This window comes from Mustela erminea, chromosome X (assembly GCF_009829155.1).
Source record: "Mustela erminea isolate mMusErm1 chromosome X, mMusErm1.Pri, whole genome shotgun sequence".
NCBI classification, from domain to species: domain Eukaryota; kingdom Metazoa; phylum Chordata; class Mammalia; order Carnivora; family Mustelidae; genus Mustela; species Mustela erminea.
Genome location: NC_045635.1, coordinates 42,795,895 through 42,810,324, shown reverse-complemented (window position 1 = coordinate 42,810,324; position 14,430 = coordinate 42,795,895). Strand labels below are relative to the sequence as shown.

At 51.5% G+C, this 14,430-nt stretch overlaps 1 protein-coding gene across 1 annotated transcript; it reads left to right on the top strand.

Annotated features, from left to right (window-relative positions):
* The first annotated feature begins 1,965 nt into the window (after positions 1-1,965).
* On the top strand, positions 1,966-13,436 carry SYP (synaptophysin). The gene is made up of 7 exons (XM_032330416.1): positions 1,966-2,082; positions 3,257-3,322; positions 4,451-4,575; positions 7,305-7,500; positions 8,230-8,421; positions 9,755-10,085; positions 12,425-13,436. The coding sequence occupies exons 1-6, from the start codon at positions 2,047-2,049 to the stop codon at positions 10,079-10,081; spliced, it is 942 nt and encodes a 313-aa protein (XP_032186307.1). The 5' UTR covers positions 1,966-2,046; the 3' UTR covers positions 10,082-10,085; positions 12,425-13,436.
* The last annotated feature ends 994 nt before the right edge of the window (positions 13,437-14,430 follow it).

Below are 14,430 nucleotides of genomic sequence, written 5' to 3'. Positions count from 1 at the left end.
CTCTGACGGCTGTGCTGAAAACAGAAGGGAGGGGGAAGAGACTGGAGATGCTAAAATTGGCAGGAACCATGGTTGCCGTAGCCAGGGGAGGTGGCAGAGGAGATGGTGAGAAATTAGTGGATTCCAGAGCTGTGTAGGAAGTAGAATGAACCATTTATTTGGCCCCGGGCTGAGCGCATAACAGTGATTATCTTGTTTAATCAGTGCAGCAACCCTGTAGGTACCATGTTAAAAACTATTTTACATGTCCGAAGTCACACAGGAATAAATATTAAAGTGGGATTCAAATGCAAGTAATTGCTGAAACCCAAGCTCTTTTGCCAAAAAGGCACCAACAGCGAGGTATCCATTACATATTTGTGTGAATTCGAGTGTGTGTACATGGGGATGCTTTTAAAAAGTAGGTATACATCCAGATGGTTCAAAATTCAAAAGGTACATGGGGCACCTGGCTGGCTTAGTCAGATGAGCATGTGACTCTTGAACTCGGGGTTGTGAGTTTGAGCCCCAGTGGAGGGTAGAGATTAAATAAACACATATACTTTTTAAAAATTCTAAAGGGGGACGCCTGGGTGGCTCAGTCGGTTGGGCATCTGCCTTTGGCTTGGGTCATGATCCCAGAGTCCCGGGATTGAGTCCCATGTTGGGCTCCTTGCTCTGTGGGGAGCCTGCTTCTCCCTCTACCTGCTGCTCCCTCCGCTTGTGTTCCCTCTGTCTCTCTATGTGTGTGTGTGTCAAATAAATAAATAAAATCTTTTTTAAAAATACTGATATGGAGCCTTGGAATGATCACCAAGATAGTTAAGTAAGAAGCAGACTCCCTGACCAGGAGGCAGCCTGATGCAGGGCTCGGCCCAAGGACCCTGGGATCATGACCTGAGCCAAAGGCAGCTGCTTAATTGACTGAGCCACCCAGGTGCCCCTACAAGGCTCCATATTAGTACTAATGACAGTTGCATAGTACTCCATTTTGTGGATGTATAAGATTTTGCTTAAATGGGTCACTATTAAGGAGTGCTTAGGAAGTCATATTATAAACAGCACTGCAGTGAATCATCTTATACATACAACTTTTAGCACATGTATGAATCTGTCAGATAAGTTCCTAGAAGTATAAATGCTGAGCTGATCAGTATATGGATTTGTTAGTTTGCCGAATTCTGCCAAATTGCCCTCTACATAGGCTATTCCAATCTAACTTCCACTGGTAATTTATGGGAATGCCTGTTTCTGGCCAACCTGCCAATATTGAGCTTAAGCAAACTTTTTTATATTCACCACCCTCAAAGATGAAAAACAGGATCTTAGTAGCTTTTATAGGCATTTCTTTTAGCATAAACGAGGTTGAACATCTTAAACTCTCATTGTATTTATCCACTGGATTTTGCAACATGGCAATCGCCACTGACCTTGTGGGCCTGGTTTTAGTAACATGAAGGAGGGATAGTCTGATTAAAAGAGAGCTGAGGAATAAACAGGATGTAAAGGGTAGAGTTGGAGCAAGCAAAATTTTGACTAAAAGGATAGAGAAATAGGGGAGATGGTTGGAGGAGGAGAGAGGGTTTTTAAGACCTTGAACTACGTTGAAATCGCTGAGACTTTGGGCACTGCCAGTTACTAGTGGGGCGACGTTGTGCAAGCAGCTACACCTCTCCGGGGACTCATCTTCCTCATCTGTAAAAAAACAGGGCTAATGGTCCCTACCACATAGGGCTATTGTAAGAAGACACTCAACAAACTCCGTAAAGGGCCTGACAAAAACGTTTTACTGTAGGACCGAATGGTCCTCCACTCCCCAGACCTCTAGCTGTGTTTTTCGAGACACCGATCCTCCCAGAGCGCTCTCGCGACTCCAGCTCTAGGGCTGGAATGGCGGCTGGCGAGATTTAGGTTCGGCCCGCTGTGTGCAGGCGCGCGCCGAGAGTGGGGCGGGGGCGCGAGGGGCGGAGCCGTGGCCGCCTGGGCTGTTCCGACGATTGCGCGCCGCCCCCGCCGCGCCCCGCGCCCGCCCTTGTTAGCAGGCGCCTCCCGCCCCCCGCATTGCTGATGCTGCTGCTGGCAGACATGGACGTGGTGAATCAGGTACGTGTTCCAGCACCGAGGACAGAGCCCGCCGCTGCCCGGCCTCCCCGCCCGGATCGCCACGAATCAGGCGACTCCGAGTGGTGGTGGCCAGGGTCCTGGCAGCGGACAGTCGGTCCCCAGCACAGGGGCTGGGGTCTACGGCAGGCGAGGGAGGAAGAGGGAGGTGGAGAAAAGAAGGAGCGCGCCCTTTGCCGCAGCGAGGGCCGTCCTCACTGCAGCAGCGGGGTCCGCCAGAAGCCCGGTTCCTTACCGGCAACCGTGAGGAGAGGAAGAGGGGTCTTGGGGCTAGAGTAGGGGTAACGGGGACGGGGAGAGGAGGAACAGTGGAAGGGAGATGGGGGTTGCTCATAGATGAGCTAGGAAATAGAGCGACAGAAGGCGTGGGGGCAGGGGGTGGGGGGGAGGGCTGACACCTGCCCCTCCCAGGGAAGGTACCCCAGTAGATGACCACCCTTTCCCGCAGAGCAGATCAAGGGGGACGATGCGACGTTGCCTCTCCAAAACCCCTAGTCTCCCCTCCCCCAGTACATATCCAGTGAAGCCATGTCCCAGCCCTCCCCCACCTTACTCAGCCCAGACCCTCCCTGCCATCTCACACTTCTTCACCACCTCAGAACCTCACCCATCTCTAACCAGTACCAACCCCTCCCACCCTCATCATTTCAGACCCCCCCCACCACCATCTGACTCACCTTTACCGCTGCAGACCCCTCCCCCACCCTAGCCAACCTGACTCCTTCCCTGTTATGACTCACCTTCACCACCCAAGACCCCCTCCCCCACCCTAATGAACCCCAACTCCTTCCTCACTCTCTCCACCTGATCCCCTTCACCATCTGACTCACCTTTACTGTTTCAGACCTTCTCCCCTTCCTTAATTAGTCCCAACCCCATCCCCATCTTCCTCACCCCAACAGCCCTCTGCCATCAACCTCACCATCTCCCCAGACCTCCCCTCCAGTCCTGAACCCCAAGGATCTTCTCTCGGAGACCCTGTGCTCACACTTTCCCTGAAGTGTCACTTTCTCCTTCTCACCCCTTCTCTCCCAATATCACTCACTCCTGGAGGTCACATGCCCTAGTCCCAGGGGTCATTGCCTGGTGGACTTGCCTCTCACCTCCCTTTCCATTCCCAACAATCCTACCCCCTCCCCACCGTTTCTCTCCTCAGCTGGTGGCCGGGGGTCAGTTCCGGGTGGTCAAGGAGCCCCTTGGCTTCGTGAAGGTGCTGCAATGGGTGAGTGTGGTCTGGGCCATTGGGAGAGAGAAGGAGGTGGTGGGCTCTGGAAGAGTAGGGGTGGGGAGCAAGGAATGGATGGATGGGTGCGGGTGGAAGGGGATGGAAGAATTGGTGAGGTCCTGGGGGCTGGGGTCAGTGAATAGAGGGGCTGTGATGTGACGTCATGTAAGATCAAGGGTACCCCCATTGTGAAGTGGAAGAATGTGACGTCTTACCTCCTCCCTTGAGATGAGAGAGGGGCAGGGGAGGTGGAGTGTGAAACTGGTTGCTGCAGAAAAGATGGAAAGCCAGAGAAATTCAGAGACAGAATGAGAGACAGGGAAGGATGGAAACAGAAATGGAAATACCAAGAAGAAAACAGAGAGAGATGACAGAGAGAGAGAGACTGGAGACAAGGAGAAAGAGACAAAGAAAAAGGGAGACAGAGATGCACAGAGAACAGAGATGAGAAGAGGAATAGATACAGGAAGAGTAGCAGAAAAATGGGATGGGGGAGAGACAGAAACAGAAAAAGAGAGATACTCAGGGGAGCAAGGAAAGGAGAAACTGATACACAGAAAAAGAGATGCACAAGAGAGACAGAGAGATCATGATACAGGGACTGAGTCAGAGACAGAGCAGGGAGATGGAGACAAGCAGACCAAGGATGGAAATACACACAGGGAGAGACATACATTTACATGGATGGAGCCAGAGAAAAAGAGACAGAAAGAGACCTACATAGATACAAGACAGGTAGAGGCAGAGAGAGAAACAGAGATACAGAGACAGAGAAACATCTGAGAAAGACAGAGAAACAGATACCAAGAGAAACAGAGACACAGAGAACAACAGAGACAGGCAGAAATACATAGAGGAATAAAGAGACTGAGAGAAGAGAGAAGGAGGAGGATCATAGCATCCAGAGATAGAGACTGAGAGAGACATTGAGAGAAAGACTGATAGAGACAGCCACACCCCTGTAATCAGCTTGTCCTTGGAGCCGATGAGCCCTGATTAGGGGGTGGGGGTGGGGACTGGTCCATCTGCTGCTGCTTGTGCTGGGCCCTGATCTGTCCAGAGGAGGGCATCCCATCCCACGTGTACACAGGCTCACCATGACCATCCCCATCCCTGCTGCCCAAGGTCTTTGCTATCTTCGCCTTTGCCACATGCGGCAGTTACACCGGGGAGCTCCGGCTGAGCGTGGAGTGTGCCAACAAGTCAGAGAGTGACCTCAGCATCGAGGTTGAATTCGAGTACCCCTTCAGGTGCGCCCCCCAACCCTAGCCCACCCCAGGGATCCCAGGGGAGATGGTGGGGGTGGGGTAGGACTGGCCAATACTGCCTCCGCAGTGGCTCCTGTTCAGCCCCCACCTCAGGAGACCATGGTGGGTCAGGTCACCGCACATGCACCGAGCCCCTACCTTACGCCTGGCCCTGCTCTGGACATCTAGGACATCTGGTGAGCAAGACAGGCATTGGCTGTTGCCCTCTGGCTGTGTTCTAGTGAATGGGGAGGAGCAGAAGAACGGCAATAAACAAGATTCAAAAGTAGAAGTGTATACGGATAAATAGCCTTAAAGCACTAGTTGCTCAATTAATGTCAGCCAATATAATTTAATTCCCATTCATTCATTCATTCCATACACAATTTTTTGGAGAACCTACTGTATGCCAGTTTCTGCTCAACATGCTGGGGACTTAACAGGGAAAGAAAAAAAAAAAAAACAGACCAAGCTCCCTCGGGGAGCCAATATTTGTTAACAAATAAATTGATAAAAAGGATGATTACAGACTGGGAGAAATTCAAAGAGGAGATCCTCTTGCAGCGTTTTATCACAGAGAATAATGAGGGGGTCTGATTAGCTATAGGGAATGATTAAACCCAGTTAAGCAATTCTGATATTCACTGAGCTCATACTGTGTGCCAGGTGCTAGGAACATGAGGACGAGCACAAGCAGGCAAGGTCATTGCCCTCGCAATGATGCTTACCTCCTGGAGAGTGGGGAGACAGAGACCCACAGACAAAATTTCAGTAGAGGCTTCTGAGGCTCCTCCACTACTTGGACAAATCACATAAGTGCTCCAGGTCTCCATTTACTCGTCTGCAGAAGGGTCCAAGATTATGATGAATAGTGACTGAGTTAATACTTGCAAAGTGCTTAGCACAGTGCTGGGCACACAATAAGTGTGCCACGAGGGCTTGTTAAAATAAAGAAAATAAAAAAGTTTAAGGGACTCAGGAAAGAGGTCAGGGCTTGAGTTGGAAATTGGGCATTTTTGAGCACTAAGGATAAATGCAGGCTCAGGGGATCACCCAGGGTTAGAGGGAAGAGTGTAAAGAGGAAAATCCAGGACAGACCCTAAGCAATGGTTGAAAGAAAAAGAAGCACCAGGGGAGGCATGGCCTGAGGGGCAGTGGGAAGCAGGGATCCACTGGTTCACAGAAGACAGGAAACAGAGTTTGGGGGAGGGGGAGGAACCAGCAGCCTGGGATACTGCTGGGATTCCTTTGGGAATCCAGAAGGCCACAGAAACCTCCACTCTCTAGTAGCTCCCTCACCTAGGACCTCCAGTCCTGAAGACCTACCTTTTACCCACAAGTTTCGAGGGAAAAAAAAGTCTTTGCCATGGTCCCCCTGACTGAATCCCCCACTGCCCTGATAACCTCCCAAGGGCCCCCCATTTCCCACAAGACACCATCTCTCCCAACCTGGCCCACTAGAAATCCAGAAACTTACCCAGATTCAAGTCTTAGCTCTGTCCTTTAGCAGCTCTACAACCTTGGGCAACTTAACACAACCTTGCTGAGCCTCTGTTCATCTGTCGAATGGGTGTACTAATCCCTGATTTAGAGGATTTAGGGAGAGGGTCATTAAGTGAGGCAGTTATCTAAAGTGCCTTGTAGGTGATCAATCAATAAGTGTAAGCTCCCTCCCTCAGGACCTTTGCCACACAAGGGGACTAGCAACATTTGCTCTGTCTCAGGATCCTGCCCCCCAAGTCTGAGGCCAGACCTCTGGGACTCCACCTAAGACCTTCTCCCTACACGCATTTTCTCCCTATGACCTCAGTTACACCGCAGGAAAGGCCTTAGTCCCAGGACACCTTCCCAATCTGCACCTCTCCACCTCACAATCGTACATGTGTTCTGTGTGCTCCAGGATCCCTTCTACCCTCCTGTCTGTCTGTCCATCTGTCTGTCTTCTGTTTTGTAGTCTCTGTGCTCTCCTCTGCTAAGCATACGTTTCTTTTCTCTTTGGGACCTGAAGTGAGGTAGTGAGAAAAGTCAACGTGATGTAGGGGGAAACACAGTGTTCAGAGCCCACCTGTGCCGTTCTCTCCCCAGCTGTGTGACTTTAGGCAAGTTAATGCACTTCTCTGAGCCTCTGTACATTTCACTGGATGAACATGCACTGAGCACCTACTGTGTGGCAGCACTGTTCCAGGTCTTAGGAATACAGCAGTGAACACAACAAAGGAAAAAACCCAGCCCTCTTTGAAGTATGGGGAAAATCCAGGAAAAACATAAAACACATGATATGTCAGATGCATGGGGTATCATTGCCATAGAGAAAAATGGAGCTAGAAAGGGGGCTAAGGAGCACTGGTAAGGAATGGTTCCATTTGATTTTAATACGGAGATCTGGGAAGGCCTCCCTGAAGTGACAATTGAGCAAAACTTGAAGGACATGAAGGGAGTAATATCTAGGAGAAGGGCATTCCAGTGCAAAGATCCTGGGGTGGGAGGGTGCCTCAGATGTTCTACAAATAACCAAGAGGTCAAAGTTCCTGGGTTAGAGGAAGGATTGATTAAGACCTATTTCCCCAGGATGCTGTGAACAATCCATAAAATGTGGCTGGTATACAGTAGGTGCTCTGTGAAGGGTTATTTCCTCCTCTTTCTTCCAGGAACCTTGTCAGAATCTGGGGAACCCATGATTTGGGGGGGCATGTTCCTAGGGTCTGGACCACACCTGCCATGTCTCTCCACAGGCTGCACCAAGTGTACTTTGACGCACCCACCTGCCGAGGGGACAAGGAGAAAATCTTCCTGGTGGGGGACTACTCCTCGTCGGCTGAATTCTTTGTCACCGTGGCTGTGTTTGCCTTTCTGTACTCCATGGGGGCTCTGGCCACCTACATCTTCCTGCAGAATAAGTACCGAGAGAACAACAAAGGACCCATGATGGTAAGCCCCCCACAGCCGCTCAAGTACAGGGCCCGGGGGACATAGAGCCTCAGGGACACGGTCATGTTCATAAGCACCTACCAAACCATAGACAGTCCCACATGCCAGCAGTCCCCATAACAGCTACAGATGTTACTGCTGTCGCTGCTGGGAGCATCAAAGAAACCGAATCATAGAAAGACAGGGACCCACTCAGAGCCCACACAGAATCCCAGACAGACCTACCCCCTGGAAACCTGCCACCTTGCACACAACCACACAGTCTAGATCAAAGAAAGGTGCACAGAGGTTCACTGTGATAGTCATGCTTGTCATCATGCCACCCAGACACATTGATTCCTACACAGCTGTACTCATACACCCTCATCCCGACACAAAATGACATAAATTCCCACATTCAAATGAAAGTAGAAAGACACGCTACTTTCCACAGATTCGGAAACCATCCCACAAAATCCCCCCACACATACCCACACATCACAATTACACTCCCACATCCTCTGTGTCACAGACACACACGTGCGCGCACGCACACACATAAACGCCCAAGCTAGGAATGCTCACCTTTAAGTGAGTACTGGGGGCTTCAGAGCTGAAAAGGCAGGAGAGAGACAGGGTTTTACTGTGGGGCCTCCCCCTCCCAAGAAAGCCTGTGATCTGAGGAGGCCCCACAGCATGTCATGAAGCAGCCTAGTCACAGTGCCATCTGCCTCTCCTTGCCTGCCCTAGGACTTCCTGGCCACAGCTGTGTTCGCCTTCATGTGGCTGGTTAGCTCATCAGCATGGGCCAAGGGACTGTCAGACGTGAAAATGGCCACTGACCCAGAGAACATTATCAAAGGGATGTCTGTCTGCCACCAGACGGGGAACACATGCAAGGAGCTTAGGGACCCTGTGACCTCTGGCCTCAACACTTCAGTGGTAAGCCCTGGGAAGGTGGCTGGGCTGCTGGGCCAGTTGCGGAGGGAGGCTGGGAAACTCACAGTCTGGTTTGGGGAGCGGTGGAGAGACTGAGGGGAGAATTCAAAGGAGATCCAAGAGGGATCCCCAGAGGAGGCATGCCAACAACAGTGGCTTGAAGGATGAGAGAGCAGTTATAACCACTGCAATACCACAAATAGTCCTCAGGAAGGGAATATGAGACTCTCTGTCCGATTACGTTTGGGAGATCCGGATCCCAGGCCCAGCCTAGTCGTGGGGAACCTCTGACCACTCGGTACCATCTTGGGACCATTTTGCCTACAGTATGCAAAATGAAAGAATAACTTGAAATGTTTCTCACTTGGACTCCCCCTACTGGCCAGAGTCAGGCAGTCTGAGCTTCAATCCCAGCTCTGCCACCTGCTAACTAGTTACTCAGCCTCTCAGCCTCAGGCTGTGCATGTAAACTGAAAACTACTAAGAGGTCCTGCTCCAAGTTGAATATTCAGTGAACTAGCAATATACAAAGTGCTTAGAAAAGGACTTGGCATGTGGTAAGTTGTATACACGTGCTACAGATGCTAAGATACCAACTTTTTTAAAAAAAGATTTTATTTATTTACTTGACAGAGATCACAAGTAGGCAGAGAGGCAGGCAGAGAGAGGTGGGGAAAGCAGGCTCCGCGCTGAGCCGAGAGCCCGATATGGGACTCGATTCCAGGACCCTGGGATCCTGACCTGAGCCGAAAGCAGAGGCTTTAACCCACTGAGCCACCCAGGGGCCCCCCAACTTTTTTTCTATCACTTGCTGGATGTGAGACTTGGAGCATCTTAGCCTCTCCAGGCCTCAGCTTCCTCAACTGTAAAGAGGAGCTATTACTGCCTGTCCCAAAATTGAATTATATTGTATATATTTAAGCTCCATGTATTTGTTTTAATATAAAAGCATATATTTATATACTTTGTATATGCGTATATATGTATGTGTATATGCATCTGTTAGTATATCTACATACATAATAAAAATTTATGCTTAACATTTTACTTTATTACAAATTTATATTATATTTTATACATGTATAAATGTATGTATGTAATAGTGATAGATGTCAACATCCCTGAAAGTGTGAATTCTAACACGCCCCATGCCCCCTGCCCCAGGTGACTTTTCTGCACATTGGTGTTCATGCGCCAGCACTCTGGAGGGTCCGGGTTTTAGAAACCACCCCCCCTTTGGGAGGCCAGGTCTCTATGTTCCGCGCGCGCGGCCTCGACGTCCCCCGGGGCCAAATCAACAGGCACAGGACGACGGCCTGGCTTTGTCTTCCCGCAGGTGTTTGGCTTCCTGAACTTGGTGCTCTGGGTCGGCAACCTGTGGTTCGTGTTCAAGGAGACAGGCTGGGCTGCCCCATTCATGCGTGCACCTCCCGGCGCCCCCGAGAAGCAACCAGCGCCCGGGGACGCCTATGGCGAGGCAGGCTACGGGCAGGGCCCAGGCGGGTACGGGCCCCAGGACTCCTACGGGCCCCAGGGCGGCTACCAGCCCGACTACGGGCAGCCGGCCGGCGGCGGCGGCGGCGGCTACGGGCCTCAGGGAGACTACGGGCAGCAAGGCTATGGCCCTCAGGGCGCGCCCACCTCCTTCTCCAATCAGATGTAGTCTGGTGAGTGACGGGCGGGCGGCGCGGCCGAGAATGGTACGGGAAGGGGGACGGGCGGGTCAGTAAGCCAATAAGAGTCAAGAGTAATTGGTTCGTAGGCACAGGGTGGGGGCTTGGAGGCGCCAATAGAGAGGCGGAGCTAATAGGAAGAACGAAAAACTAGCCAATAGATGGAGAGCAAGAGAAAAGTGCTTGAAGACGGGCGGAAGGAAAAGCCAATGGGAGAGAAGTAGAAGGGCCTCTCTGACGGAAGGGAGGGGAGAGAAAAGCGGACAGAGCAACCAACGAAAGAAGGGAATGGCAGGAGGACTTGTGTAGTGCAGGAATCCGCCGAGGAAAGACGACGTGAGCCTTAGAAGTGATTGATAAGCCAGTTTGTTCTAATAAGGCCAATAGATGGTGAGGGTAAAGGGCCTTGGGTCATGAAGGTCAGTCGAGGACACCAGTCCCGGAGTTGGTGATAGATTTAACATCTCTTACCAACCCCTGTGGTGAGGGAGGTAGTGTGGAATTTCACGGAAGGTAGGGGGCAGGCGGAGGCAATGGGAGGCTTCTGGGCCTTTTTGCTGGGTCTGAGAAGTCTGATTTCCTCACCTGTGAGGGAGGGAAATGGGAAGAGGAGGAGATGACGACACGTGGATGGAGGTAGCTTCTGGCACTTGGCCAGGGTGGAAAGGACAGGGAGGAGTTTATTAGGTACCTCATTTCTAATTCATCAAAAATTCCTGTCGACTCTACCATTAAAATATATCCATAATCTTCCACGTCTCACTGTCCTCTCCCCTGGACATCACAGCTTTCTACCCACATCCCCATTCTTTTTCTTTTTTTAATTATTTATTTATTTGAGAAAGAGAGAGAATGAAAGAGAGCAGGAGAGGGGAGAGGTCAGAGGGAGAAGGAGACTCTCCGCCGAGCAGGGAGCCCAATGTGGGACTCGATCCCAGGACTCCGGGATCATGACCTGAGCTGAAGGCCTAAGCCACCCAGGCGCCCCCCACATCCCCATTCTGTTCTACTCACAGCATTGGAGGGATCCTGTTAAATCCTAAATCCTGACACTGCCCTCCTGTGCTCAGAGCTCTGCCTGGGCTCCCATCTCACTCTCCTTAAAAGCTAAAGCCCACACCAGGCATGACACCAAGCCTCACCCTTCCCTTCTCCGATCTCCCACCTCCTCCCGCTCCCCACCCCAACCATGTTCCAGGCACAAGCCAAATTCAGGGCTTTGTTACTCGTTTTCCCCCTGGAGTTTTGCACCCACACTTACTTTTGATAACCTTACCTGGCCAGCTTCTCAAAAGTCCCCTTTCTTATCTCTCTTATAGTACCCTGTGCTTTTCTTATCACAGTCTGTAATTATTAATTTATGTATTTATTGACTGTCTCTTCCACTAAACTATAGGACATGACCGTGCCTTATTCATGATGTACACACATCACTCAGAGCCCTACTAATGTTAAGAAACATTTATTGAGGAAATAATAGAAACAACATGAGACATGTATTCTCATTTCATGCTTCTCTGCTCAAATTCTTCCAGTGACTTACACCTCATCCAGAGCCAAAGCTGACGTCCTCAGCCTAGTCCACAAGGCCCTATATGACCCCATTACCAGCCTCTCTGACATCACCTCCTACCACTGCCCCTTGCTTACTGCACTCAAACCGCGCTGACCTTCTTGCTGTTCCTCAAACACACTAGACGTGGCTCTACCCCAGGGCCCTTGTACTGGCTATTCCCCCTGCCTGGATTTTTCTTCATCCCAGTTATCTGCATGGCTCACTCCCTCATGTCCTTAACTCTTTATTCCAATATCATTTCTTAAATGAGTTCTTCTCTGACTACCCCCACTTACCACAGCAACATTTCTTCCCCTACTGGCACTCCTAATCCCCCTCACCCTAGCCTACCTTTTGCTTTTACATTGCACTTACTATCACCTGATGTCATACTCGATAACTCACTTAACACATTTTTGTTGTTTGAAGTCTGTCTTCTCCATCACAACACAAGCACCACAAAGATAGGCAGCTTTGTTTTGCCCAATACGGTCTATCACCAATGGCTAGAACAGTAACATGTTAATGGATATTTTGGGGTTGGTGGAAGGGGGACCACAATGTCTTTGGTACTTAATCTAGTGGGCACAAGCGCTACCTTCCCAGTAGGGGCATCTGGGATGAAGCTGACCCAAGGACTATGAGTGAAGGAGGAAGGAAGAAAAGGCACAGCAGGCAGAGGGTAAAGCCAAGGTGGAGGCATAGCAGCCCAGCCCCCCACCCTAAGGACACAAGCTATGTCTGGACCCCCTCTCCTTTCTGTCTTTTGTCTCCACAGGTCAGTGCAGCCCGGGAGGACCCCATGGGTGGGCAAGAGCTCAGAAGCCCTGCCGCCCTTTCCACCCCTATGCCCCAGGTCTCCGCCCCTCAAGCCAGGAGACTCTAACTCTCTTTGCTGTTTATATATATATATATTATATATAAATATCTATTTATCTGTCCGAGCCCTGCCCCCACTCCATACCCCTCATGCATTAGGGGCCTGACCTTGAGTGGGTCCCTCTCCTAACCCCACCCCTTCCTTTGCATCCCTTGGCCCCTGTCTGTTCCCTGGCCCTGTGCCCTGAGGTTGGGGGACTCTGAAAAGGGGAACAGGGAAAAGACAGGTCTCAGCTAAGTGGGGAGGGTCGGTGTGACTTCAGACTCTCTCCCCTCTCTCCCTTCCCTCCTCCCAACTGGCCTTGACTACTCCAGCAATGTCTGAACAGGGGCCATGAGGGGAAATTCAACCCCGAGGGGGGAGAAAAGCAGATTGGGGGACTTGACCTGAGGAGGACTTGAGGGGAGCTCTTGGGTGAAGAGGACCGGTAAGCAAGGGGTGTGGATTCCAGACATACTGGATCTAGAGTCTAAGGAAGAGGGGTGCCCTAGAGCATTCTGGAGTAGGGGTTGTTGGAATGAGGCTGAGAGCCGGGTTCTAGAATGGGTGGAGCTTTGAGTGAGGCAAGGGTCAGGCCCCAAAAGTGGGCAGGATTTGAAATAGGACAAGAAGGGGTGTGACCTGAGGACTGGGTTTTAGAGAGGTGGGGCCTGAACCAGGAATGGGTTTAGGCTCCAGAGTGGGCGGGTCTTTGATTGGGACCAGAGTGTACTGAAGCGGTATAGCTAGGAATATTCAGGAGACCGAGTTTGATTCTAAAGGGGGCAGATCTTGTGCAAGGCAAGAAGTGGGATTCAGGAATGGGCCAAGCTTGACGTGAGGTCTGAGTTCTGGACAGGGCGGGGCGCAGAGTGGGTGTTCGTGGCTGTTTCAGAAGGGGCAGCCCACCCCAATGGAGCAGTGCAAAAAATGTTTTAAAGTGGGCGGGTTTGGCGGTGGAGTGGGGGGCGGGAATATCTCTGGCCAAAACTGAGGATTGAGGTGGCCTGGGAGGAGCGGAGAGATAAGGCTTGGAGGGTAAGGGATGGGATCCAGAGAGAAGCACCCCTCACACCCTTGCCCACTCCCGTGTGACAGGACAGCTAGGTAGTCAGAGGACAGAGCCAACGGGTCTGTGGGGCCGGCCCACCCCCTCTCCTCCCTTTCCGTGCCTCTTCCCTCCCTTCACACCCCGGCCCGGTCTGGAGTCCCTATCCTGCACCCTCCGCTGTGTCTGTGACGTCGGTAGTGCCTGTGATCGTGTGTTGCCATTTTGTCTGGCTGTGGTCCCTCCCTCTCTCCTCCAGACGCCCCCCCACCCCTTTCCTAGCCCTTCGGTATTGTTTGAAGACCTCCCCAAGGAAGAACAAATAGGATTAATTCTCCTCCCCTAAATAAACTCCTCAACCACCTAGTCCTCCCGGCTCTGATTTCTCAGTGTGTCTTTTTTCTCTGGAGAGGGGGGAGGAAGACAGAGAGGTGGGGGAGAGGCGGCGAGAGGAAGTTCCGCCCCTGACCTGCTGGACTTGCCGTTCAAGTCACCCCCTCATGTCAGGTCCCTCCAGCCGTGTTGCCGATCTAATCATTCCCAGTCACGCTCTGAGTAGCCCTGCCCACTGGCTGCCGAATGCCCTGTCTTTCTAGGGTTCGGTTCTAATTCTGGCCCACTAGCCGCACACCCCTTCCCAGGCCCTGTGGAGCCCTGTCCTCAAACCCCAAGGGGTCCGGCTAGGGCTCCTATACTTCACAGGGAGACTTCCCCCTACTCACCCGCCTCTTATTCTTCAGACCCAGCTTTCTCGCCATTTCCTTTCCCCGCCAGAGCTGGAGAACTCGGAGACCCTCTGGGCTGCAAGGCCAGTGGGCGGAGCACTGGGGTGACTCCTTACCTCATTCATTCATTCCCTTTCACCTCTCCCTGGCTC

Excerpts from the sequence above, each read along its gene's own strand:
- SYP (XM_032330416.1), top strand. The coding sequence starts at position 2,047 with ATGCTGCTGCTGGCAGACATGGACGTGGTGAATCAG. Across the intron at positions 2,083-3,256 it reads ACATGGACGTGGTGAATCAG|CTGGTGGCCGGGGGTCAGTT; the intron begins GTACGTGTTCCA and ends TTCTCTCCTCAG. Across the intron at positions 7,501-8,229 it reads ACAACAAAGGACCCATGATG|GACTTCCTGGCCACAGCTGT; the intron begins GTAAGCCCCCCA and ends TGCCTGCCCTAG.